This window comes from Astatotilapia calliptera, chromosome 14 (genome assembly GCF_900246225.1).
Source record: "Astatotilapia calliptera chromosome 14, fAstCal1.2, whole genome shotgun sequence".
NCBI classification, from domain to species: Eukaryota; Metazoa; Chordata; class Actinopteri; order Cichliformes; family Cichlidae; genus Astatotilapia; species Astatotilapia calliptera.
The window spans coordinates 17,396,024-17,423,735 of NC_039315.1; the positions used below are offsets into that span (position 1 = coordinate 17,396,024).

The window sequence follows — 27,712 nt, forward strand, 5'->3', positions numbered from 1 at the left end:
AGCTGCAGAAGGCTCTGTATCACCACTGTCCAGGTGTGTCTGCGGGTGGCCCTGTCTGCATTTCCAGACCAGACTCCCACAGTAGAAATCCCCACCCACTAAACCACCCCTCCACGCTCAGGCATGTTTTAGTTCAGCCGCTCAGTTACATATTTATAGTCTCATAAAATTTGCAAGCTGGTGCCAATAAACAAAAGCTGCTTCAACCTTTGGAATCGTAACAGAAAATGCGGCATGTTATAGAGTCTTCAGGTGGAGAAATCTTTCCCTGACACATGGTTTCATAGCCCCAAGTGACAGTATTATAACCTTGACTGACATTGATTGGAAAACAGCAGAGTGATTTCAAATGCTGTTTGACGTTTGCATGTAAATGAATGTTTATAGAAAGTTCCCTGAAGAAAACAATAAGAATCCAAATTCTACAACAAAATCAGGTTTTCAGCAAGATAAAAACAAAAAAGAAATAAACAAAAAAATACACGTTTTGTGTTCCGCCACTTTTATTTATGCCAAAGCACAACAGGTTGCCACACAACAAGGCTCTTGTGTGAAGAATGAACATATTTACTTGTTTAGCTGTCATGTTTAATTTCAGACTTAATACTGGTTAAAACCCGACCTGGCAGCAGGGTGACAACAAGGACTAGTCATCCATACTCTCTCTATAATTTGGCTTACATTAGGCTACTATTAATGTAGTCTGGCAAACAAATAATATCAATATCACGACTCTCAAACTCCACAGACAAACTTAATCTCTCTTCCGGCAGTGTAATGCATGTCTAGTTATTTAAAACATCATGAGACTGACTAAACAAATAACAAAGAGAAAAGAACGATACCCTGGCTCGACAGATTTGTGGCACCAGTGAGTGTGTATGGGAAAACTAATTATAGCCTGCTGGAGACTAGCTAATCCTGACGGAGCCAGTGACAGAGCAGTGGAGTGGATATGTGGAGAAGGTGGCAGTGAGATAGCTGATGCAGAAGCTTCCTCCACTATGAACTGTTAAACACTGCGGTGGAGGGGCCCATGCAGGCACCTGCACACTACTGTGCTCCCTCAAGAGAGCTGTGGCAGTTGAGATTGTCTTATATAAGGCTCATCACACTTGCATGTAGAGATGCACATGCACTTGTGATGTACACACAATCATACACATACAGGATATGCATGCACACATAACTACACTCATGTGGCCACACAAACACACCCAGCCATTCACACTTAAACGTAAATGAAGATATTCATATTTCTGTGAACTGTCAGTACTACTTATACACATATCGTATTGATACATATATATACTGTATATATATATATATATATATATATATATATATATATATATATATATATATATATATATATATATATGTATGTGTTATATTCTAACTGTGGCAAAATATGACGCTGGACAATTAACAAAACAATTAGGAACAGCAGGTCACACAAGATTTGAAAGTCTTCTTTTCTTTTAAAGACAATCTTGCATTAAAGGTGCTACTGGCTACGACAATGAAGTGGAGACACGGTCACAGAAAGGCACAGGAATGGACAAGAGCACAGGCAGCGAGGGAGGGACTGGCATGATCACAACGAAGAACAGCAGGCACAAGAATTATGTACATATCAGCATTACTCCTCTAAACATATACCTCCCCTCTTACCCTATCGCATGACCGGTTATAATAATCACCCACACCTTCACTATTATTGTAGACAAGTATCAAATAAAATCTTCATTTCAGAAGGTAGTTCTTTAGAGTTGCCTCAGTTCTCTGGTGGAGTCTCCTTGGCAGCTGCTGCAGCTGCAAAAGGTCAATGATGAGTGAGTTAGCTGAAGCGAACATGCAAAACATTAAACTTGCCTAGAGTTATTTCTTGTTAAATATTCCTCTCCTGTGCCAAAACATTCACTCACTTGCAATCACTTGAAGGTGAAGGACAATGCTCAGGGCTCTGCTGCTAATTGAGGGCCATTAAGTATGCAAGGAGTACCTGGATTTTGTACTTGTGACCTTATAACAAAGAGCACTACTGTAGAGTATATGTATTCACTCACTTAATGTACAAGGTATGCACATTTTAGAGTGGAAGATACTCTTATAACTCACACAAGTTAACTCATGCAATTCAGTAAAAATGCTATAAATATCATATCAAAATATTCAATTAAAACACATAGTCCATATGCTTTCTTGAAAAGGTGTACTTGAATTCAAACCTTGATTGTTCCCCAAACCTAAAGTAGTTTTGTTGCATAAGTTTAACCAATTTTCACTTTAAAACTAAAAATAATATCTTAAAGAAAAACTTTCTGGTCTAAAGCCTAAAGACAAACTTTCTCCCTGCTACCTTGTGAATCACTGAGCTCTTCTTGAAGACGGCATGAAAAGAAGCTAAGATTCACTAAGATTTAAAGCAACAGGTGCTGAAACATCTCTTTAAAACATGGGTTATATACAGTGGACTAAATCCACTTTAAAATGAAAAGTCTAAGCAATATTTCTAAGCTAAAACTTGAAAACCACATAATGGGGAAATACACGGTATACACCAACTTTTTGTGGGGTGTAAGAATATATGTCCTCTTCAAGATGTTATTTAAAAATATTTTGAAATATATCAAGCACTGTTATGTAATAATGACAGTAATAACACTGTTTATATTTGCACTTTTTCTTTTATAGCATATCGTAAAGTATATTTTTTGCTGTGATTTTTACTGGTTTTATGTGACCAAAGGATCACAATGCATCTTCCATCAGTAGCTTTAGACAAATGGATAACATGAGAGCAGAAACACTGCAAAAAATGATCCCACATTTGACTGATTGTTTAAAAGCCTTTTAACTGTAAAAAAAAAAAAAAAAAAAAAAAAAAAGCAGATATTGCAGATATTCTGAAATGTAGCCAAAAGGAGCAGATTTCCCAGTTCCTGTGTTCTATGGGCTCTCTCAGAAGGAAACTTAATTATGGATGTATGTCAGAGGGTGAGCTTGAGGTGAGGAGGAAATGACAAGAGTTAAAATGTGCATCTTACCCTTGGAGACAATCAGATTCTCCTCCTGTGCCTCTTCATCTCCGGGGGCCCTGAAGAGAGGATCCACAGGTTGTCATGGTAACTAAATCAAATAGTATGACCCAAAAAAGCTCTTCATGCAGCAAAAAAAAAATCATTTCTGTACATCAGAGAGGGACACTGACATACCTGGGCTTCTGTTTAATACCACAGCGGCATCGCCGACCTGGAAACACATTAAACTGTCAGCTGTATTGTTCTGTTGTGAACGAAACATCTGTGTCATCACTATTAAAGTGTTATGTGAAACAGCGCGTAAGAAAGGTCATGGAGTAGAATGATGTGAAAATTCTATGAAAATGCAGTTTTTTATAATTAAATTGTAACATTTGGTTATAGTGGAGAGCGCGTGTAGACATGATGAAACGACACACACAAGGTTAACTTACTGAGGATTAGAAGAATGCCAAGTGTAAACAGCACCACTGCAAATGCCAATCCCCCAATCCTCAAGGTCTCATAGTCTGCAGAAGAAAGAAAGCAACAGCAGGGGTGTAATTTAATCATTGTTTATCGCAAATAATGCTTTATAAAAATTTTAATTTATTTATTTTTAGGGATTTACAATGAGTCTATGTCTATGTAATTACTTTCAATGTGCTAGTTATTTCAGAAGGTTTTGCTTTAACTTACCATAAATAAATGGGTTTTCAGATGTATTGGTTGCTGCAAACAGGGAAACAAACACATTTATAAAACCACAATGAGAAATCAAAACACATTGTCTCAGTTGCAAGCCTGTATCACTATTATCAATACACTTTTCTGAGTGTTTTGTGACAAAATCCATGTCTCTCTTCTTTTGTAATCTATATAATTATTTTTATGACTCATCTTGAAAATTAGTCAACTAAAATCAGCTTTCCTAAGGGTATTGGTAGTCATTCAGGAAATTATTGCTCTGTTAATGAAAATGAAATGGATATAGAAGACCACTAACTCAGTGATCTGTCTCTCTCCTCAGCTAATACAGACTGGAAGAGCATGTGTTTAAAAAGATAAATACTCTTTGTTTGTTTTTTCAGAAACAAAATGTTATTGTGAACAGGATGTTTATCTCAATAACAGTATCTCAGGATATCTCAGTATTTTTGTTTGTGTTAAAATGACTATACTAAGCCTAAGTCAGTGTGTTTCTAGTTTCAGTTTGGAGTGGCACTCTAAGCTGAAACTCTAATGTAATAACGAATTGTAACTTCACACATTATCATATCCAGCTTACATAAATATATACACAATATAAAACACATGGTACTTATTTAATAGATTCTTGTTATTTATGTACAAATATTTATAGCTTTATATGTCAATAGGAGATAAGCTGGGGAAAGCTGGCATGAAACAATATTGCATATAATAATATCACATATTAAATAGATTTCATATAAAATGTCATTTACTTCAAGCAGTGATTTTTCAGTAATAGCATTATGATGGTTTGACTTTGAAACAGTGCTCTTTAGATGCAACACTTTAGATTTCATAGATTTTGAAATCCTATATATTTATCATACTTTATCAACTCTATTTCTTGCCAAATTACTGCTCATATGTCTTCAAAACTAGAATCTGTTTGGGTTAATAACTTGGTCTGGTAATTTTAAGGCTCTATCAGTACATCCGAAGAGTCTGATCTAAACATGAATAGATCATCAGTAAAGCACTTAAGATCAATGTTTGACCCCATTAGAGACCACAGGAAGAGTACTCACCCCCCTCTGTATCAGTGTTTGTTGCAGCTGCGAGGCAGAGTGTTAAGTGGTTAAAGTGAAAAGGTGGAAAGAAAACAGAAAGGGGAAAAACACAGGAAATTAGAGGGCCATAAGTGAAAGATGAAAAACATATCTTTGCAAATTCAGTCCCACACAATAAGAGACCAGGCATGCAATCAGTAAAATCCACACTTAAACTGATGTTTTTCTATGGATTTGACTTGTCCACCCCCAGTCCTTTTCCATGAAATGTCACCGCTTGCACCAACACTGCCTCCCTATGGACAATCGGCGAGTGTGCATGCATGTGTGTTTGTATGCATGGATGCACGTGTGTGTTGCATGAGCAGGGTTGTACTTACCAGTCATATATACAAGGAGTGAAGAGACGATGAGCAAAATAGTTTCCATGGCAACTGCTGACACAGAGTAATGAAAAAGAAAGGGGGGGGGGGGGGGGGGGGGTGAGAGAGAATTGAAGAAAGACAAAATAGACAGTCAGGGGGATTTTTGTTGTTTGTTTGTTTGATTGTTTGTTTTCCCCACTCCACTCCAGCACATTCATGTCTGCAGTCTGGTACAAAAACAGCAACAATGAACATGCATTCAAGGTATACTGCGCAAGATGATGACCACACAATTACGCACCTATTGAGTGAGAGGAAAGAGGACTCACATCACGCACAACACTTGCTCTGTCCAGCCTTTTGGAGTATAGCAGATGTCAAATGCTTGTGGATACAGCTTTTATCTTGCACAATGATCTGTGTTCAGAGCCATACATGTTCTCTTTTTCTGGCAGAGACTGCTTCTTCGTCTCTGTGGGCATCACACAACCTTGACCTATTTTTATGTAGGCTATTCAGTGCGCACCCACGTGCAGACACACACCATGTCTGCTACAGAGATATCTCTTATGTTCAGGCAACTATAATGTTGTTATGTCCAGGCAAACTATAATGAGCTAAAATATTTTATGTATTTATTAATATTCAGTTTATTTAATTAATCATTTTTTAGACATCCAAGGTATATGGCTCCACAACTCGCTATGTTGGAGTGTCAATCAGCCGGTGGGTTCCCCACTTTGACCCAGATTAAAATATCTAGAGCGTTATTACGTGGGTTGTCATGACATTCTGCACAGGGAAGGGACGTTTGTTTTTCACAATATCATTAACACAATTCACGGTAACATAGAAATGAAAGGTATTACACATATGGATGGATGGATGGATGGATGGATGGATGGATGGATGGATGGATGGATGGGAAGTTTTAGCAGTTTCTAGACATTAAATGCTGCCTCATGTTGCTTGGTTTAAATCCACTGAGAAAAACTTGTGTGAATAATGTTGGGTGTCCCGAAACTTCTCAGTGTTAAAGTAAGATTTTAGAAAAGTTGTGAGATTGTAAAATCTGTCCTTGAACACAGTGCAGTAATCCAAGGACTACAGAATTGGGCTCAACTTTCAAGTGCTGAAAAAATATGCATCAAGTTGTTCTATACCCTCAATTAACAATATTTTTTTTTTACAACAAGTCAATTTATGAAATTTCTTCCCTCCTAGTTATTCTGTGATCAGTTGTAAAGGGAATTATAGTAAAATTGAAACTCAGTTAATCAGTTTGCATTCTGACATCATCCAGACCATCTGGTGATAAAAATTCAGGTGTGTGAGAATGTGTAAAATGAACAGATTTGGTCTTTTTTGGCTGTGTTTTAGCATAATGAATGAGTCTCACCTTTGACCTCTAGTGTTTGAATCTCTGAGACCAACTTAGACCACTTTCTTGATTTTATTTTGTAGCATGTAAACAAACAAAACATATGGCAGGTTCAGTTAATCTGTTTATGTTTTTTGTCACTCTAATATCATGATACCACTGTACATGGCTGTTGAATGCAAATACGTGTCATGGATCAGTGTTTAGTGAGCAGTCCAAAGCCCTATCAAATTAGCTTGTGCAAATAAAGTGTCTGATAGATTGTTATACATCAGCTGACAGTGACTATTGACTATAATCCTTCACTCTAAATGAATATAGATGGGAAACACAGCATGACAGCAATGGATTTGATGGAGCAGAACAATGCTCTGTGTGAACTAATAAAACAAAACAAGTCTGCAGTTCAACATGCATGATCTATAAACAAACCATGGGATGTCTGCACTGCACCTTCCAGAGGTTTTATAACCCATACTTTAGTACTGTTAACGGAGAGTATCGACTACTAATTCTAAGAGAACTGAACTGGTCCTCTGATTGACTGGGTCTATTTATGTCCATCTAGCCATCTGTCTATTTGCCTGTGTTCAGCTGCATCACTTGTATAGGACATAATGCATTTAAGCAAACAAATTATTCCATTATGGTCATTAGTTGTAGTATGAACAACAGCATTCCTGCGCACTTGCAATTTGTATGTTGTGCTCCACTTATTTGATTTGTGAGCTATAAACAGATCTAAACAGCACAATAGTAACTGGGACATTTCTAAAATGATGTGACATAAGATGACGATGGAGGAACAGATGAAGCTGTCCCATCCAATAGAATGATACATCTGAAACAAAAATCCTTGCATGTGACCTTGAACAGAAGAAATATTTTTTGTTAAATGCCTGTTTCACACACAAGTACATTTCTATAGATTCCACCTTGTGATTCTCAAATCATAAGGTGGAATCATCAGTTAAAGATATTATCAGTTAAAGGTAGTGACATTTGGAATAATATTCCAGCTGTAATAGGAGAATGTACTACCTTCAAATCATTTAAAACTCATCTCAAATAATGGCTAAAGGGGAATCAGATTTGTGATCATGAATTTGATATTAATATATGTTATTTTTAATGTATTTTAAAAATTACAACATTTGTTGTTCTGCATTTTCTTACAGTCCTATGAAATTTTATGCTTTAAATTTGTTGTGTATGGACTAGATTGGTGTACATTGTTTGATGGTGTGTTGAATTTCTTATTTATCGTTTTAGTCCGACCTGCCAGGGACAACAGATGAAAAGTAGCCTTTTGGCTAACTCTGTTTATTTACATTGATATATTCAACAATATGCACTGTCCCTTTTAAATAAATAATATCAATGTATTCATTTATATGTTGCATTATTAAGACCTTTAAAGTTCTATGTAACATCCCAGTGATAGAAAAGAAAATAGCTTCCTTTAGCGCAGGACTTTTTTCCCCCACACCTGTTACTAAGCAGACAAGACAGAAAGCTCTGTCCTCTTTTTTCAAGGTGTGCATTTGAGAAGATTAACATGCAGTTCAACTTTATTAATAAACACTGCATCTGCTCACGTGCAGCATGCAACAGGCATAAAAAAAATAGGTCATTCATTAGCTAAGCAAGTCATCTATGTTTATTTTGTCAAACACTCCTTGTTTCATGGACAATTGTTTAGTTTCTTTTTTTAATCTTTAATGCTTCATCTTTCATGCTAGTTTTACTGTGGCTAAAATCACAATAATCAAAGAGCTGACAGCCGTGATGATGGTTACAATAAAGGAAGGTATTTGACCGTGAGCCACCTGCAACTCCCTTTTCAATGGTCTTTCACTTTCATCTTTCACTCTTCACATGCTGTTAAACTGCTGTTGGAAAAACACTATCAAGGATGATATGAGATAAATAAATAAAAAGGCAGATAGCAAGAAGCAACTGTGCTCTAAAAGATGTTGGCTGCTTGATGAGCCTTTATCAGAAATAATCAATAGTCAGTGAAAGTTTTTTTATCCTCCTGGGCCCACCCACTGATCAGATTTCCACTAAGCCTTTAATTGGTGATGACATCACAAAAATTACATTTATGAACATGATAGAGGGAGAGTGACCTGAATGCTTTTTAAAAGGCTTTTTAATTATAAAAGGAGAAAATGGGTTTTTTCAATGATTTGTTTTTTTGTTTTTGTTTTTTGCAATACCTCAAGTGGCTATTAGTAAATATTAGCACTTACAAGGTGGCATCATTCCTCCCTGAATATGTTACATTTGTTGATGCATTACCACCGGCTGTGCATCAGTAAACATTATGAGGAAAATGTATCATGTCACCTGTGTGTGTGTGCATACACAAGATTGCTTTTATATCAAATAGCATAATCTGAGGTCATACTGACATGGGGAATTGTTCACTTATTCATGTGAATAATGTCTTGGCATAATATGTCTCAACATAATACAGCAAGAGCAATATGGCGTAATGTGTGTCAGCCAGCTGCTCTCTTGCACTGGTAATCTAAAGCTCGATCTGTCACTTTGGTGCTAATGGAAGGAGAGAATTTTGAAAAAGTAGACAGAACCATACCAAGGCTGATGGAGAGAAGTTTGATGCTCTTTTGTGTCCTTCTTACTCAGGCACTTGCTAATGGCATAGATATGACAGTAAGTGCCCAGGGTTAAGTGGCCAGCCGGACAACCTCAGCTGATTTCAGAGTAGCCAAAGATAGTCTGAGGTTAAAGGGCACGCAATCAGCGTCACACAAAATATAGCAAGTTTATTTAGACCGCAACACTCATCCCTCTTTGTAAGGACATAGAGAGCTGTCCCTTGAGCAGTAAAAAAAAATCATCTTGGAAAAAGTTCTGCAACGGTTTCAGCAATTGAGGCATTGATTTTAGATTGATTCTAGATTGATTTTAGATTGCCTGCAAAAAGTCTTGATTTTTAATGGCTGAAAAGCAGAAGAATATTTATTTAGAGTGCTAGACATAAAGATGAGATGTGTAGAAAAATAGTTGATGCCTGTTATTTTACACTACCTTTTTACGATATTGTGTTTGAAGGAATGAAATTCCTTAGATTTGAGTGTTTTATATATAACACTATATATAATCTAGTCAGTAGTGGAGTTTTTATACTTTGCTGCTTACTGTTTCTTTTCGGTTTCAGTCACTGTTCAGTTTAACAGTTTACTCACTGTTAGGTAAGGTTTAGGCACTAAATCCCATATGGAAAAGAAATAGTAAAAACTTATATGATTTACTCATGAAAGTGGCCACTTTCTCATTACTTTCATATATTGTTTTAGTAAGTATCCAAAACATACAAGTTTCATTATATAATTTTTCAAGGGATCTTATATGTGTTTTCACTCTTGTATGTTTTTCATACAAGTTTCACACAAGACAGATACAAACTTTATAAGATTTATATATATCTTTTCCATATGGGATAACTTGGTTATATTTAAGAAAATATCATAATTTGGTTTACAATGTACTTGTATATGACATAAACCAGTAATCTACCAAGTCCTATCAAATATCCCACAAAAGGATGAAGACAAAACATTTATACACCAGTACTAAAATATCAGCTTCATAGGTTTAGCTTAAAATTACTTACTTCTCTGGCCAATATCCATGACCATCAGATGAGTACAAAAATTACAATGACTTTTGTTTGAGTTCAATTTGGCTTCCTTCTGAAGTGTAGAACTTTTGACCTTGGGTGGGTCAGTGTCATATTTTTCCTGTGAGAACGAGTTAGACATTTGGCACAATTGTACTTCCCCATATAATGTATCGTTTGATTGTTTCTGCCAGCCTTTTTCTCCCTGTGTGTGAACATGACACCTGAGCAGTTGCCTTTCCATCTTTCCTCTGTCTAATCTGCACCATTGTTTGGTAATATCAAGTTCCTCAGCCAGGCTTTCTATTTTCTGAGAGTACAGAACTAGAAAAGGGCAGACGTGGTGATGATATCTGTTTGGAAAAGGCAACAACATTGAATGGAGGCTGTTTCCTGTAATGTTGGGACGAGGAAAGGGCAAGCTGAAAGCCAGTGAGACTGGGAGACAGGCTGACAGGGTTAGACATTGTCTGGTAGTACAGGTGAAGGGCATGCAGAGGAGACACTGTCTGAGGGGAGAGGACTGTGGTAGGGCAGCCTGTTGTACTGTAGTGACATTTACAGTATAACATGCAAAGAGCTTTAAAAACAAAGGCCAAGGAGGGACAAAGCAATAACAGCAGTGAGATAGTGAAGTACACAAGGGCAGCAGAGTGCTCCAGAATCACAGAGACATGAAAAAAAAATAATGGTTTAACCTTTGACATTATACTGCTTGGCAAATGTGTAACTCTCATGCAGGAGTTGTGGGGGGAAAAACAACAAGGTCATGAAGGAAAATCCATCCTAAAATGACAGTGTGTGTTTTTACAGATGACCACACCCCACTAACACCAACACTCAGTCAATTCAATTCAATTTAATTCATATTAGTGCCAAATCACAATAGCAGTTGCCTCAATGCGCTTTATATTGCAAGATAGAGACCCTATACTGTAATAATAGTATAGTAGTTCTATCAATAGCCTATCATGTACCAAATGAAACAGAGGTTAGGTGATATTTGAAATTATCACATGACAGATGTTTTTGTTCTTGTTGTTGTTGTTTTCCCCCACTGGCATTTCCTGTGTGCTTCAAAGTCAGGGAAGTGCAAATTCGTGTAGTTTTCATTTGCACCTCAATTTGCACTTCCCTGACTGATACCACACTATTTGCTTTGTAGATCTATTGGTTAGCTATCAGGCGTACCTTTTAACACAGTTTTAAAATATTGTCTGGGATAACTGGGCCATATCTTCCTGTTTCACTTTACACTTTGGAGTAGTGCGGGTGTCTGAAGGAAATTAGTTTGGGTGACTAATAACCCTGAGGCATTATCTAAACCCAATAAATCCAACTAAATATGAAAAGAGCCCTATATATTAACATCAATACAATGTGGGGCAGCTGTACAATGCATGAATCCAAAAAACAAAACAAAACAAAACAAAAAACAGCCTTGACCTCTATATCTACCATTATAATGATGTTACACCACTATGACAGCCATCGTAATTTAGTGTCCAGTTATCGCCATGGTAACTGTCTCCAACTGACAATTGTGGCGCCGAAAGAGAAATGGGTTAAAGCAGAGACAACACTGACTCCACTTAAACAGGAATAAGGGGTGTGGCGTGCATCTTTAAGGTCGAAATCTCTGGCCTCCATTGAGACGATTTCTAAGATAACTGATTTATAAATAAATAAGTAAATAAATAAATAATGAGCGTGACCGTACATTCAGCGGTTGTTTCCAGATAAAGTCGCCTGTCGGGGACAAAGGGAGACCTCAATCACACACACTGATAACCTCTCTATTACTCGTGACGATCCATCAAGGCTCTGAGCTAAGTTACGTGTTGTTTGGTTTGACTGACATAAAACAACAACAAAAAACACCTTGCACAATATGCCTCAATATCCGATGCGTGACGTCTTCGCATTGATCCACTTTTGCGTCTCTCAACCTGTGGATTATCTGATGATTGAGAAAACCCGAGCCATCATCCGCCTGGTGATTTTCCTTTTCACGGAAACAGCTAAACAGCAGTGTCATAACGAACGAGTTCATTTTACTTGAAAATGACAAGTGGATTAATAATGGTTTTTATCCCGTTTTTGCAATATCCGCGTAGCCAGCGATTAGTGCCAACAGACACACCCTCGTGGTACATGTTCGCGTGGTAAATAACAAGCAGCCTTGAAAATGCCAGCTCGATTAGTTATTGTGACCATGTACACCAGACAGGTGGTTATTATTGAAAACAATAATAATAATAATAAATGACACCGCACGTTTGCCTAAAATAATTCCACAAAGAAGTTTGCACGAAAGACACAATTTATGCACACTGGAGAGGCGTTATGAATAAAATTGCCTTGCCTTGCAGTCCTATTGCACTCATATTCTTTTTAGACCACTGGATCCCTTTTTGTCTTTATATGAATAACACAATCAAATATGTCGCTTATTAACTTACCTTTTGTTTCTCCAGAGGACCGTTGGTTAACAAACTGATATCCACCTGCAAAAATCAATCAGTTTGTCTCACAAGGACTCTGCTTCAAGTATTCTCATCTGTCAATATGTGCAACCTGCTCATATGTACTTCCCCTGGAAAAATAGATGTGATGACGACAACAGTGTGACTCCTGGAGTGACTGCTTATTTAGTGCGTGGAATCGTCCCTGCCGCTCCCTTTCTGCATCTCTCCCTCTCTCACACACCAGGCACGCTCACCACAGACCCTCCTGCTCACAAAATCATTAAACACCACAACAAAGGGGAGTGGATGGTTCCTTCTTTATCTGATATATGTTGTGTTTGTTATTCGCGCAATCCTTCACAAACTTATGACATGAACATAACAAAGAATACGGAAAAATGGCATACAATCAAGAACAATTTCAAGAAAAATCCCAACATGAGTAGTGGCTTAAGTGCACTGCTTAGTGACTCAAGTGCAAGGTAATGCACAAAATGTTTTGATTTTAATATGGTACACAACAGTTAAAATTGTGTTCCTGGGAGAAAAAAACACCTTCATAATAATTAATCATACACAATCATACATTAATCAACCACAAACTGATTAAGGAAATCTCAGTAGAACCTCAGTAAAGCCTTTCATTGAATTACAATAAGATACAATTGAAAAAAAAATCTGCTTTTAAAGCTCACTTAAATTAAAAATAAGCTTTAGTACACACAAAAGAATAAAATCAAAATTGAAAGACTGAAGTCAGTGCACTGATTAGCTTGTATACATGTGGGTAGTGTAAAATATATTAAATCCATGTGACCTGGGATGAGTATAGATGATGAGCACAACATTAATGAATGTATGTGGGCATTTCTGTCATGCTGCTACTCCCTCAAGACAACTTCATTGGGAGGAAAACACCAGCAGGAGGCAAAGTGATGTCACACCATAGCTCTCTGCAAGAGGCAAAGGAGGAGTTAACATAGAGAAAGCCTTCCCCTTCTAGTTCTTATTTATTCTTTTTGCTTTCACTCTTACATGCATGCTTGTGTAGATCCAGGGCAGAACACTACTGACTCTGGTGTAAACCCCGGGTTTGTTTTTTTCACCACAGCCAGCTCCCCAGCTGGTAATCCCCACCAGGTAAAAGCGACTCTCTCCCTGGCATACCAGAGGTCCACCACTGTCACCCTGGAAAAATATATTATACTTGATTAACAGAAATGTTACTCCAAAGTTTGCTAGATGGTCAAATCCATGCATACTTATATGATTTCTGTTAGCTCTTCCTTAATACTGACTGCTCACCTGACAGGAGTCTTTGCCTCCTTCGAGTTTCCCAGCACAAAGCATATTATTGGTCACCAGACCTCCATAAGCATCACGACTGTTACACACCCGTGTATCAATGATGTCCACACTCACTTCCATCAGATCCTTCGAGACAACACCTTTAAAAAAAAAAGAAAAAACAAAAAAACGTCATTGTTTCCTTTCCATGGCAATATAATACCCCACAATAGTAGCTTGATGTAAATATTATACATTATTGTGAGTTGCACCGTCTAAGCAACAGAAATTGTGCATTGTTTGTTTTCTTCATTTTTCTTCAGTTTTTATGATTAATAATTTCGCAGTCTTTTGTTTATTGATTGAGAGTTGTCACCCACCCATCAGTCGTTAACATTATTTTTTCAAGCATATTTTTCATCAGATGATTATATAGACAACAGATACTGGTTACTTTCTCATCATTCCCTGATGTTGCTTTCTTGTAATCCTTCCCCAGTCTTTCTCAGCTTGCAGATTTTTTTTTTTTGTTTTTTTATTGCATCAGCAATGTTTAATACTTTGCCTTTCACTGAGGAGTGGCTTCCGTCTGGTCATTCTGCCTTACAGGCCTGACTGGTGTAGTGCTGTAGAAATGGTTGTTCTTCTAAAAGGTTCTCCTATCTCCACAGAGCAAAGATGGAGCTCTGTCAGAGTGATCATTGGGTTCTTGGTCTCCTCCCTAACTAAGGCCTTTCTTTCCCAGTACCTCAGACTGGCCAGACAGAGCCCTGATGGTTTCAGACTTCTTCCATTTATGGATGATGGAGGCCATTATGCTCACTGGAACCTTTAATGCTGCAGAAGTTTTTCTTTTTCTTTTTTTTCTGCACCTTTCCCCAGATCTATACCTCCATACAATTCTTTCTCAACAATTCATTAGCACCATCAACTATGGGACCTTATATAGACGATGTGTGCTTTTCAAAAATAATGTCCAATCTACTGAATTTACCACAGATGGACTTCAGTCATGTTGTAGAAACATCTGACATATTTTGAGTGCCATAGCAAAGGCTGCGAATATTTATGCTCATGTTTTTTTTTTTTGTTCTATCAATGCGTTGGGTGGGTGCTAACTTCCTACAATTTAAGGCTTTAGTTTCAGTGAGTAAAATGGCTAAACGTCACTCATAGACCAAACCTAAACTTTTAAAGCCTTATCTACAGTAAAACAATCAAACACTACTGGAAACAACAGCACTTAAACATGTAATGCAGACGCAAGGCAGACTGTATTGCCCAACACATTAGTATGGAAATCATGGGAATTCAGTAAAATAAATTACATTCATGAATAACTAAAACTTGGTCATTTGCTAGATTTCTAGTCTAGATTTCTAGATACTTAACATTTCTGAATTTCTGCTTACCTGAACCGGCCTGTGTGGTGCCAAAACCCGAGGTCCAGCACTGAGTTCCTTGGACAAAGTTCTGGTTATATGCTGGCAGACAAGCAGGCTGAACTTTATCTGGTTAACACAAAAATATGTATTTAAATTTTGCCAACACATCAGCCGCCTTGTGTGCTCAAAAGGATAGTATTGTAGATAGATCTGTACATATACGGTAAAACAACTTCACTATGTAAAGCAGATTAACAGTTTGACTGTGAACTCACAGGCTTTCAAAGCTCAGACTGAGCAGCAAAGGAAATATTTTCATTGCTATTACTATCCTGCACATTGTTTTAGTGTCCTGTTTTTGTTAATAATCTACACAATCTACTGTAGACTATATACAGCAGAGAGTAAGAGAAATACTTATTTGATCCCCTGCTGAATTTGGAAAAACTTTATGTAATGTGTATGGTTGCTTAAAATAAAGCTACCATAAAAATTAAAGACTGTTCCTTTCTTTGAGCAAATTCAGCATGGGATCAAATAATTATTTCCCCCACTATACTGTGCAGAATATATATGCATAACACTCTCCATAGTGCTATTAAACACAGGTTTCATCATCGAAGGATTTCTGTGCTGGATATTTCCATGGAGGAAGCAATTAAATCCTTCACACACTCTGCTTTCCAACATGATGCCCACACACATGCTTATGTGATTATTAAAATCTGAACACAGCTATAGAGGTTGGATGACTACACACATTTGTTAAAGAATGTAAAGATGCAACTAACCATTGAAAGTGACTGGGGATGTAAGTTTGAGAAGAACAACATCTTGGTCATTTGTTTTAGTGTTATAGTTCTCATTGACTATGATCTTCTCAACAAAGTACGGAACAGGCAGGTTGTTCAGCGACACCGTTCCACCATATACTCTCCAGTTCTGAGGGGATAGAGCCGAGTTGTCTCTGAAACCCCGAAAAACACTCTTCAATGGACAGCAACAGATTAATGTAGATTTCAGCACAGAATAATTGGCATTATGGTTTTTAAAATGTATGAATTTTGAATTGTTAACTGCAGCTGGACCTTAAAATATCTACAATTACAATGTACAGACTCTAGGAATCAGAGAGTTTATTAAGGTAGACTATGGTCAATTTAAGAGAGTGTGATAAAACATTTACAAAGGTATGTTTGTTTTATTTTATTTTATTTTTTTTTGTCACCTTGGGAAACAGTGGGCAGCAGAAAGCACAAAATCAGGGGAGATCAGGACTCCTCCGCAGACATGGGATCCTCTGAACTGTAGTGACAACTGCCAAGGCCAATGACCTATTTTAGCTATGGTGCCACCAATGATCCGGGACGTGGCCTGCTGCTTACCACAATCTGGACAACAATGCAAGGTACCATGCAAAAGAAAGAAAGGGAAACAAAACTATTGTCAGCATACAGTTTTATCCTTGATGAATGCAGAAAAAAATACATTGTATGTGCCAGCGTTGCTGCTGCAGTGCTGTTAGATCTTCATAGGAGTCACAATGTTTTATGTTATCAAGGTCACCTAACAAAACACCTTCTGGCCATAACTTAAGAACTCTTTGAGTAATTTTTACACAACTTTAAACAAGTCTTAAGATTTTATGAGGCCAAATTTTAGCCAGTTAAGTAGCAGAGGGGTTTTCTTAACTGCTTTGATGAGGTCCTAACATCCACTATTGGCCCTGTGCTCACTACCAGAAATTGCAGACCCACCACTGGCACCCTGTGCTTTTCGCAGGTAAGAGCAGGTTCACACTTACCATATCTGAGAGACATGAAAGGGTCTAGAGAAACCTGTATGTTATGGTGATATGATGGTTTGGAGAACCATATCAATGAGAGGATGAACAGACTTCTGCAGGCTAGACTATGGCCCCCTGACTGCCATTAGGTATTGGGATTAAATCATTGGATCCACTGTTGCACCCTACACTGGTGCAGTGGGTCCTGGGTTTATAGTTCATCATGATCTATAGAAATCTATAGAAATCTGGAATCGAAGGTATGGCAATCTGGAGATGTTATTGAAGCTCAAGTTACTTTGCTTTGGCCTTCAGGTCATCTGTATTTTGGGGGTTTTCTTCCTCTTAAATGTCTAATAGATTCTCTTTGGGATTCAGATCAGACCGGTTGGCCAAATGCAGTAATGATTATCAGCATTCTGATCACGATTGGTAAACCATTTAGCAGTAGTTATGGCATTGTGGATAGGTTTTTATTCCGTTAGGAAAAGGAATCGCCAACTAGAAATCAAGTCCTCATGAAGTTCTCTCTCCTGGTATATGGCTGCATTAACTTTTGATATGATAAAATATCACTGACATGATTTGGTGCCCCAAATCATCATAGACAGCAAAAGCACACAGGACTTCAAACACTTTGGATTCTGTCTCTGTCCTCTCTTTCCTCCAGACTTCAGGACCTTGATTTACAAATGAAATGCGAAATGCAATTTGATCTTTTAAAAGGACGTTGGACATAAAGTCCAGGTAAGACATTTTTGATATTGTTTCTCACATTCCTAATATCAAGATGTATTTGGTGGCTCTTAATGCTAAAATAGCAGCCTCTTTCCCAAATTCAAAGCTCTGCCAAGTTCTTTGACAATCCTTTCAAAGCTTCATCTTGCCTGTTAAAGTTAGCCTTTTCAGCAGTGACCTTCTGTGGCTCACCCTCCTGGAGGTTGTCAGTTATCATCATCTGAATAACCGTACAGCCAGCAATCATCCCCATGATTGCGACCGTGTGTACTGACCAAAGCTATCAAAAATTCTAACAGAAAAATGCTTGAACCTTGAAATTTTCAGAAAGTGATTCAGATACTTTTGTTAGTATTGCACTGGCTAATAACTGCATTTCAGTCATAGGTACTGGGTGTAAGGCAGACATAGAAAAAGAAATAAAAAGTGTGTGACATATGACTGTAGGAACAGATGGAGGCTCCTTACCCACACACTGCAGGGAGACAGTCTGCTTGTTCGGACAGGGAGAACTGCATGTTGCCACAATAAGGGAAACATGTTAAAATGGGTACATGCAGTCAACCAATGCTAATGTTGTTAACCAACAAATCATATGTACCTGACATTTACCCGAGCCTGGATTGGAGCAGATCTTGTACTGTTCAGTGTTAAACCTGTGGAATCTGATTGAATTGTAGCTGTCATATAGACGCTGGAGACAGAGAGAAAAATGATTAGATAAACGTGCACATATAGAGACCATTTTCTGCAGTCAATATCTGAGTGAATCTGTAAACTAATTGCGCTTCTATCATACTGAGATGCCCCACTGGTAGTCATTCCTGTGGAGAATCAATTCAACCCTAAACACAGCAGCAGATCAGGTGATGTTTCATGAACCTCTGTGGGTAATTACAGGTTGGGGTTTGAAGCCCACGTGTTTAAGGGCTGTTGTTGAAATCGACCCTTCCAAATGACAAGCTAAATCACTCATTCATGAAGCCCGTGCTAGGTCTAAATGATGATAGATAATGGTAAGATATATTATGAAGATTACCTTTGATCCAAATTTTTTCTCAGCTGCCTTTAAACTTTTTAGCCTTTATTTATATAGGGCACTAGAGAGAAGACAGCTAGTAAAGGGCCTCAGGGTGTATGCAAACCCAGGCCTCTGCAATGGTCTGGGTTGCCTGTTCTACTGAACTATACCAGCACCCAGCTATCTTTAAACTTTTTTATACATGATGTTCAATACATTTTAGGTGAGCTATGACAATAATAGGCAGGGTAAAGTGATGATCATACTTTCTGAATCCTTGCCGCTTGCAGATCTGCTTGGCTTCATTGTCATCCCACCCTTGGTTACACACTGGTAGGAAGCGGCCATCTGTGGCTGTTCTGACCTGCAGACTGTTTCCCTCACCAAACCTCACTGGAGAAGTAATAACAAGAAGGGATAACAAAAAGAATACACCTTAAATCTCCTAAGTCCATTATGTGCACATGTGACTATTAGGCAATTTTAGCTTTCATTTTGCAGAAAATGTTTAATTTGCCAAGACCTTTCTTGTGCATTCTTCTAATATATTTACCTTGTTGTTAGGCATTACATAGAGTGTATAATATGAATAAAGCCAATACAATTATACATGATTCAGATTTAAGTTGGATCCCCTAAGAATTCTTACATATATTGATACATATTCCTTCCATAGATTATTATTGTTATTTTCCAATCCTACTTCATCTTCTTTCTTTATGAGTGTGCTGATTTACCACAGTATGCTTCGTCAGTGCCATGTTGGCAGTCCTCTTTTCCATCACAAATTACAGTATTGTTTGGGCAGTTGTCCTTTGGCAAAACTGCACTTTGGGTTTTCTCATCATTGCTCCCATCATGCTCATCGTAGTGGATCGCTGATGTTGCTCTCCTGGTGCCGTACACAACTGTGGTTGGAGAGTATGTAGTAATGATTTTAAAGTAAGTAGAGGTAGAGTGTGCCATTATTGTTATCCTTCACACAAACAAAATAATGAAATAAAATAAGAACAGTAATATGCATCTTAAAATTGACTTTCCATCTCACTTAATAAATATCAGCAACTATTTATACGTACTCCAGTTAACATAAATGATTTTCAAAGTGAGCACCGCATGCAACGGACCACACAGAGAAAACATTTTGTCAGTGCCAACAAATCTCTGTGGAAGTAAAAAAATTCATATAATTCCATTCCATTTTTATTTATAGTTGCAAAATAATGTGTTATATACTGGTAATGACATTTAATAACTGAGTTTATGCTTCATACTGTTTTTAAATACCAACATACACAAAAATGAGCAAATGAAAATAGATAAATTCTTACACTCTTAGGACCACAAGGGCACAAAAATACTGTAAGTAACTGAGATTCACATGCAGATACAACAGGTTCAAATAACTTAGTTCACACGTTTTGATGACACTGTTCAGTGATCAAAGTATACCTCCAAGCCAAATGGCCACCCCCAGCAGAGCAAGCAACAGTAGGACTGACACCGACACACCAATGCACCTTTTCTTGCTCTCACAGCATCCCTTTTTCTTCTTTGGAACTAAACACAGTCAGAACAAAAGCATATAGTGACACACATATTAATGATCGTTGGAGCGACTCTGACTCAGCATTTATTTTGTTTGTACATTTGCAATACGTGGATTTTATTCCTAGAAAATATGGGAGGAGCGGGTATAACTCACTTGTGATGGGCTGTGAGACTTGGGGAACAGCCACAGATGATGGATACCGAGGGATGTAACGTGGCTGGGTTGGGGGCATCATCCCTGGACCGAAGCCATACACCACCTCTTCATAAGACCTGAGGGGTGGCTGTGTGTGGACAGCAACAGAGTAGTAGGGAGGAGGGGGGGTGCCCTAAGAGAAAAAGACAAAAACAATGAGGGCAAAACAAATACTCTGCAAGATTTCATAGATAAAATCTCTAACTGGAATAACAAACAATGTCATGTGAAGTCTATGTCCAATATTATGTAATCACTCCTTGGGCACAAGATGTTGTTTGTTTGCTTTCTATGTTTGCTCATCTTGAGAGTAGTTTTATTTTAATGGGGAGAACCTGAACGTTCTGAATTTCAACCAAATTAAATCAAAGTTATTAATTGTTTTGCATGTCAATGAGGGAAATTAGTATTTGGTCCTCTACAGCCTAGCTAGAAACCTGACTCTGACCACCACCATGTGCAAGACCATGGTCAAGGTCATGCAGGGGCATAGCCAGAACTCACTCATATAGAAAATCTGTGGAGAGAGCTGAAGTTTCAAATTGCCAAGCAGCAGCCAAGAAAACTAAAGGATTTGATTCTGTAAAGAGAAGTGGGCCAAAGTGGGCCTTCCTGAGATAAGTAAAAACCTGGTGACCCCTGTGCTTCCCAACAAGGATTTTTCCAGTACTAAGTCATGTTCTAAGGCATATATATTAGGTATAATATATACAATTAGACATACATGAGCTAAAATGGTAAATCATCCATATGTGTTTCTTGTTGTTAAGACTCTGCACATTTGTGGTTGTCAAGAGTCTGCATGTAACCTATTGTCCTCCATGATATCCAAACACTGTTATCAAGTCTACACCAGCTCAACAACCTTATAGGCACAAAGAAAGACGTGATGTATCCTGGCAACAGTGTCTAACAGATCAGATTTAGGAGTATGTTCCTCATTTCTCAGTGATATCGTCTCTGCTAGTAGCCATATCAAGAATTTCAAACAAAGGTCTTAATCCATATTTGGAGACTTGCATGGGACAAGTTGGTGCAAAATGATAGTGGGAAAAATGCACCTAAGAACAAGTTTGTTCGCTGGGTTTTTCTTAGAGGAATAAGTGGCTCAAATACTTTAATCCACATGGGTTAAAGGTCTACCATGTGTTCATTGGGAGTGACTCATGGCACAGACTACTGACTAGTTAGATAGCCACCTTAGTAAAAGAATGGTGTCTAAGCAGCTGTCAGCCGTAGTGCGTTTCCCTACTGTATCTACCAAATAACTGGTTTTGGTATCACTTCGTTGTTAGCAAGTGTTACTTTAATAAGTTCTCCCAAAAGTGTTGGAGGTTAATCTGGGCAAAACAAGGATGTTGCAACACTCTCTAATGCATTTTTTCTTTTTGTTTGTTTTAAGAGGGTGTGGTATTGTTTTTGGTCAACAAAAAAGTTCCAGTAAGCATTTGTCAACCTTAGGGTGTCATTGACTGGAATCACTGCATATAACAATATCTCTCTGATTGCCTTTCTACTACGGAACAATCCAGCAATCCAGCACCCTAACACTGACCCGGTGTCTCGTTTTCTTTTTTCCTAAGATGATAAAGTTAGTCTGTGGGCCATACCTCCCCATTTTTATCAATTATTAACAATGATCACCCCTGGCCCCCATCCCACACTTTGAGAATCACTGCACCAACACATGCTGTGTTTATTCTGAAAGGAATTTGGCCTGTGCTGCTAGTGTTTCAGTGTCACATGCACCATTTCCTTGAAATAGTGTGCAATGGCATTTTAGGTATGTTTTCTCTTACTGGCTAGGTGATTCAGGTGATTCTGCTACCCAGTCAGGAGCAGTAAAAAACCCTGTGAGTGTGCACAATGGACTATAATTGCCATAGGTGTAGCACTTGTGTAACATAGCATGGTGTTCATTGCCCATTGTTTCGCTTTAAAAGATGTTTGTCTATTTTTTGTCAGGGATAAATCTGAATCTGTTGGTTAAAGAAAACCCTTTTTTCTTTGTTATTTAAAATATTATTTTTTTCAATTGAATTCGGTCATAAATAATGTTGAATCTTAATTAAGCTTTAAAATTAAGATACATTTATTTATTAGAAGACTGCACTGGTTATAGACTGCAATTTTGTTTTAGAGCAAACAAGTTAAAAAAGATTCATCCTCATGTGTTCACACCAGGTATGCAGATAGAGTCAATCTTTACCTAGTTATATGGTTACAAAGTACTTAAAGTCTTATAAATTATGTCCACTGTGCTAAATCAAATTTGGGCAGAAAAATGTGAATTTGATTTGTTATTTTCTTCATCAATAACAGCATGATCTTTGGTTTTAAACCAAGTTTTCTGCTGATTTCTTCAATATTCATGTTTTCTTGTTTTAATGACAAATGGTCTGATTAATTTATTAGATTAATTTCACCGGAAATTAATCTAATAAGAATAACAACACTGGTCAACAAACATTTTCCTTCTGAGACTCTTTCACCTGTATTTTAGCAGATTTTACTGGCTGACACCAAACTGGAAAATTATGTTCCAAGTACTCGCCAACTTCGATGATGTTTCAGCATTTAAGAAATAAGTTTGGTCTCAAGAAAAGTAAAACCAAAGTTAAGGAAAGCATTTTTGCTGGTCCTGAAATCTGTGAACGGATGTTTGATGATTGGTTCCGAATGAAACTGAACCCAGCTCAACTAGGTTGTGCAGAATTTTCTTAGCAGTCACAGAGGAAAAAGTTTTGCTGAGCTTGTGGATAACACACTGAAAGTGTGTGAACTACTAAGATTTTCCCATGCTCATTGCTGGAGCATGGCTCATGGATTTCATCAAAATAAAAAGCCAATATCAACTCTTGGTCCCTAAAAAGACAAACAGATATGCTGTACAAGTGAAAAACCAAGAGCTAAATTAACAGAGATTTGCTTTAACATATCTCTAGGAAACAAATTAAAACAGTCTTGGCAGAAAATAGCTACAATTCCAAACATTGTGTTGATATATTGATGTTCAGCAGTATCAAAACATGAGTGATGTGTATGTCACAAACCTGACACGCAAGCTTTAATTTGATTACATATCTGAAATCACTGTAAAACAATGGATAAAGACCTGGAATTTCCTACTAGCAAATAAAAATATATTTTGTAGATCAGTCTAATGAGGCAAACCTTCTACTGGTGCCTGGTTGTGTCTAAAGGTAACAAAATCTACCAACCAACATGTCACTAACTTACATGTGAAACTATTTTCAGCTAAACTAAGCAAAAGTATTTTTGTACAGCAATTAAAACGTGTGCTAATTTTAGTACTGTGCTCTTTATGCGACATGTGGGAACGCAGCTGGTGATATCAACGTTTGCAAATGCTAAATGCTCTGTGGCTGTACCTGTTTGAACACAGCATGCCTTAATCACCTGTTTCCATTATCAACTAAGCCTCTGTAGAAAGTCATACAATGTGAAAAAACAAGTTTCTGATGAGTCATTTGACCTCCTGACATTCTTATAGCATGAAAGAGAAACATTTGTTTGTTTTCACATACATACATACATTATTTAAACAGTTTTTGTCACGTTGTAAGTGATTTCAATCCTGAAACTGCTGCTATGAGCAGTTTGCAGTTTGTGTATGAACCGCACCAAGAAATTGAGAAAAAATAAGATGTGCTATTAGGGTAGGGTCACTGGTAAATAACCCTTAAAGAAATACTTTCCTTTATGCAGTCTAAATTTTGGGCTTGACCATTGCCTTTCCTCAGCTGTTGAGACCTTTTTCTAATATCAATGTGATCACACTTCCATAAACTGGGGAGACGAGCATATAGTTCTCAAAATTTAGATTTGCTATTAAACCTGTTTCAAGTTAAGTTCAGTAAAAGTGTGAAACTGTGAAGGCAAGCATTACTCACCAACAAAGATGTATAGTTTTTTTTTTTTTTTAAAGACCTATAGGCAGCATAAACCTTACTTTATTGTAATCAAATGCCTTAGCAGAATTAGGTGGAGGTATAGTCATATTTCTCAGCATAGTGCACACGGTCATATTTCACAGTTTGCTCTCAAGCTATTATTATAAATAAAAGGTGGAAAAATTAGAGGATCTATGCAACACAAAGGACAGCATCACTCACACAAACCATGTCATCTAAAATTACAAAATCCATCCATCCATTTTCTTCTGTTAGCACAGTTGAGGGTAAGCTACAACATAATCTGATATAAAATGGTAAACTAAAACTGTCCCCCTTTTTTAATCTGCCAGCCTTGTATGGGCAAAATTAATAATTCTAGATTCAAACACAACATCCAGAACATACAATGAAATGCAGAAAGGTGCAATTACAGGTATCTCTCTCTTTATTTTATCTAAAAAGACAAGAGTTAGTACAATGAAAATGTGAAGTTTAATAACATTATTTCCTCCATCATCACATCAGGAATATACACAATTTCACAGACACAGGGATTTGTTTATGTGTTCGTGCATCTATACCATATCTCTATATTACACAGTCTAAAATTGAATAAAGAATACAAATAATTGCCCATATAGACTATATAAGCCAAGACAGAAAGCCTCTATAACACCTGAAGGAAAGTGAAGTCAAATCTTTCGCTCTGTAATCTCTTTACTGAACAACATTCTTCAGCCTTCTGAAGAATGCAACATATACTCACAAGCAACACAGTTCTCTAAATTCAAAACAATGCAAACTGAAGCAGAAAACACAGCCATCATTCAGGTGAACAGTAATTAAGTGGGAAGTTTGACTATTGAGTGAATACACGCCAGCAAGAATCAGAACCTACCGGGTCATGTTTATCCATTGGACTCAGGAAAGCAAAGTGTGTAGAGTGGAGGTGAGAGCAGGTGGGTGGAGCTTTTTCAGTGCAGGTTTACACAGTCTGGAGCATGGTGGTGAAACATTAAGCACGTTTGTTCTCCTTCCTTTCGTCTCCTCTGCTTTTTACTCAACTGTGTTTCCCACTCAACTTAAACCAAGCAATAGGTAGGTAGGCCTATCTTCCCCCTCCCATCGTAATACCTCCCATGTAAATCCTTCCTTCTTTGCTTCACAGAGACGGGCGTGTCCAGTGCACCAATATCCTACCTGTCAGACCAGTTTTGTAGCAGCAGCATACTGAGATTGATTCACAGTATGAAGCTCAAATAACCTAAGCTGAGCTGTCAGGGCCCTGGACTCAACTGGCCTCTTCTTCCAAGAGTATGACATGATTTCTTTTTCAATCTGGAATTCATGGATGTAGAATTCACCACAGTGTATTTAAACCCTGGAGACAAGCAGACTGCCCGGCCCCACAACAACAGAGCAGCCCATCAGCCTGGACCCCGAACAGACGACCAGCTCCTCCTGGCTATCTGGTCGTCTGGTCCATGACTTCTCTTGGAAGACAGCATCTCGTTCTTGGCTGGGGAAGAGAAACTCTGGGCCTTCTTTCTGACTGTAGCGTCGAAGCACCAGTCAGTGTATTCCTTCAGAGCATCCAAATTCTCCTTGTTGTCCTCCAGGGTGTTGGACATTATTATGCAGATATGTGTTGTTGTCTGTCAATTTTCTGGTGTGTTTTAAGCTTCAAAAAGTGTCTGTTTAATCTTTATTCCCCCAAGTCTCCAGCGTCTGACCTCACCTAGCATTTCCGTTCCACCTAGCATCTACCCAGGAAGACTTCTACATTATTAGTGCGATTTCTCCCTCTGAAAAATATAGGGGGGTGGATCGATACAAATATTGATAGTTTATTTGTCAGGATCTGACGGCGCCCTGACCGGTCGACCTGCCAGTGTGTGTATATCTGTGTGCGTGTGTATGTGTCTCTCCTATCGCCCTGTCTTCCCCTCCGGCTCCGCTGAGATGTGTTAGGAGGTAACCTAGCAACAGGCTACCTCCGACCCGGAAGTGCTGTCGCCCGGAGCTGCCACACCTGCAGTCAATCCACCAGCTGCTGCCAATCAACTACTATCTTCAGCAGGGCTACTTAATGGTGTGGCTGAGCGACAGACAGCGCTGGAGTATTGCACTAAGCCTGGTAGTGTTTTCGAGTCGCTAACGTTATTGAAGTGCTGTCTGATCTTCGTACTCATTCTGCTGTCGTGTGTGTGTGTGTGCACCCAGGGATTGACGGAGGATTTACGGACACTAAGGAAGCACTTGGAGGAGAGACGGGCACTCACTACCACGCACGGGCTTACACGGAAGGAGGGACGCACTATCACCATTGTTGCACATTTGAACTGTTGTCACCTTGCTGCACTGTAAATAAATGCACTGTCATTATTTCTGAGCTCCGCGCCTGAGTCCACTCTTTAACAACCGTGACAGAATACTCCAGCCAGCCATGGACTCAGCGGACTCAAACCCAGTTCAACGAGAGCTCTCCGTTCAGGGCGAAGTTTTGGACCGCCATGAGAGCATGATGAAACACATCATGACGGAACAAACAGCGATGCGACAGGTGCTTGCAAACATTCAAGGTATGTTACTCACCGCGCCCGGCACCTCAGCTAAAAATCCACAACCCACTCCATCAGTAAGTGTGGCTGCAGCTTGCCCACTACCCCCTTCGCCTCCACCACCTCCACCTAGGCGAGAACATACATTACCGGTTCCGGAGAAGTTTGATGGAGATATAACAAAGAGTCGAGGCTTTCTGATGCAGTGTTCATTGATTTTCAGACAACAGACACAGGCTTACGGCTCAGATTGTGCGAAGATCACGCTTATGGTGGAACTGATGACTGGCCGGGCGCTGCAATGGGCACAAGCCGTTTTAAATGTTCAACCGAATATCTCCTACCAGGATTTTCTGACCAAGTTCCTCTGTGTGTTTGATAAAGGAACGGATGCAGATGGCGCTGCTAATCGTTTGTTTACCCTAAAGCAGGGACATAAGAGTGTCGCGGATTTCTCCATTGACTTTTGGATCCTGGCCGAGGAGACGGGCTGGGCAGAAAACGCACTCCGGGGAGCCTTCCTGAACTGCCTAAACGAAGAACTCAAACATGAGTTAGCTACGAAAGAGCTACCTAAACCCCTTAGCACTTTGATTAATATGTGCATTCAACTGGATAATC

General features: G+C 38.4%; 2 protein-coding genes and 1 long non-coding RNA gene across 4 annotated transcripts; 1 reads left to right on the forward strand and 2 right to left on the reverse strand.

Moving 5' to 3' along the window:
* Positions 1 to 1,387: 1,387 nt before the first annotated feature.
* On the reverse strand, positions 1,388 to 12,902 carry fxyd6 (FXYD domain containing ion transport regulator 6). 2 transcript variants are annotated; one of them, XM_026193304.1, is made up of 8 exons: positions 12,644 to 12,902; positions 5,164 to 5,217; positions 4,802 to 4,828; positions 3,723 to 3,755; positions 3,479 to 3,553; positions 3,219 to 3,255; positions 3,051 to 3,100; positions 1,388 to 1,815 (listed from the first exon to the last, which is right to left on the reverse strand). In XM_026193304.1, the coding sequence occupies exons 2-8, from the start codon at positions 5,210 to 5,212 to the stop codon at positions 1,778 to 1,780; spliced, it is 309 nt and encodes a 102-aa protein (XP_026049089.1). In that variant the 5' UTR covers positions 5,213 to 5,217; positions 12,644 to 12,902; the 3' UTR covers positions 1,388 to 1,777. The 2 variants fall into 2 exon arrangements, with proteins under 2 accessions (XP_026049089.1, XP_026049087.1); XM_026193302.1 differs by having other exon boundaries at positions 5,164 to 5,220.
* Positions 12,903 to 12,947: 45 nt separating this feature from the next.
* Positions 12,948 to 25,599, reverse strand: tmprss13a (transmembrane serine protease 13a). Its single transcript, XM_026193301.1, has 13 exons — positions 25,429 to 25,599; positions 20,572 to 20,746; positions 20,319 to 20,426; positions 19,604 to 19,774; positions 19,133 to 19,259; positions 18,447 to 18,539; positions 18,314 to 18,357; positions 16,550 to 16,712; positions 16,113 to 16,288; positions 15,349 to 15,447; positions 13,955 to 14,097; positions 13,685 to 13,837; positions 12,948 to 13,602 (listed from the first exon to the last, which is right to left on the reverse strand). Exons 1-13 carry the CDS (start codon positions 25,444 to 25,446, stop codon positions 13,588 to 13,590), a joined length of 1,485 nt encoding a protein of 494 aa, XP_026049086.1. The 5' UTR covers positions 25,447 to 25,599; the 3' UTR covers positions 12,948 to 13,587.
* Positions 25,600 to 26,504: 905 nt separating this feature from the next.
* On the forward strand, positions 26,505 to 26,922 carry LOC113036839 (uncharacterized). Its single transcript, XR_003274509.1, has 2 exons — positions 26,505 to 26,667; positions 26,754 to 26,922. It is a non-coding gene; the product is annotated as an uncharacterized LOC113036839 (long non-coding RNA).
* Positions 26,923 to 27,712: the final 790 nt, after the last annotated feature.

Coding starts and splice junctions, on each gene's coding strand:
- tmprss13a (XM_026193301.1), bottom strand. Junction 19,775..20,318: donor GGTGGCCATTTGGCTTGGAG/GTATACTTTGAT, acceptor CTCCAACCACAG/TTGTGTACGGCACCAGGAGA. Junction 18,540..19,132: donor AAGCGGCAAGGATTCAGAAA/GTATGATCATCA, acceptor CTCTGTCTCCAG/CGTCTATATGACAGCTACAA.
- fxyd6 (XM_026193304.1), bottom strand. CDS start 5,212: ATGGAAACTATTTTGCTCATCGTCTCTTCACTCCTTGTATATATGACT. Junction 4,829..5,163: donor ACTCCTTGTATATATGACTG/GTAAGTACAACC, acceptor TCTGCCTCGCAG/CTGCAACAAACACTGATACA. Junction 3,101..3,218: donor GGTATTAAACAGAAGCCCAG/GTATGTCAGTGT, acceptor TCCTCTCTTCAG/GGCCCCCGGAGATGAAGAGG.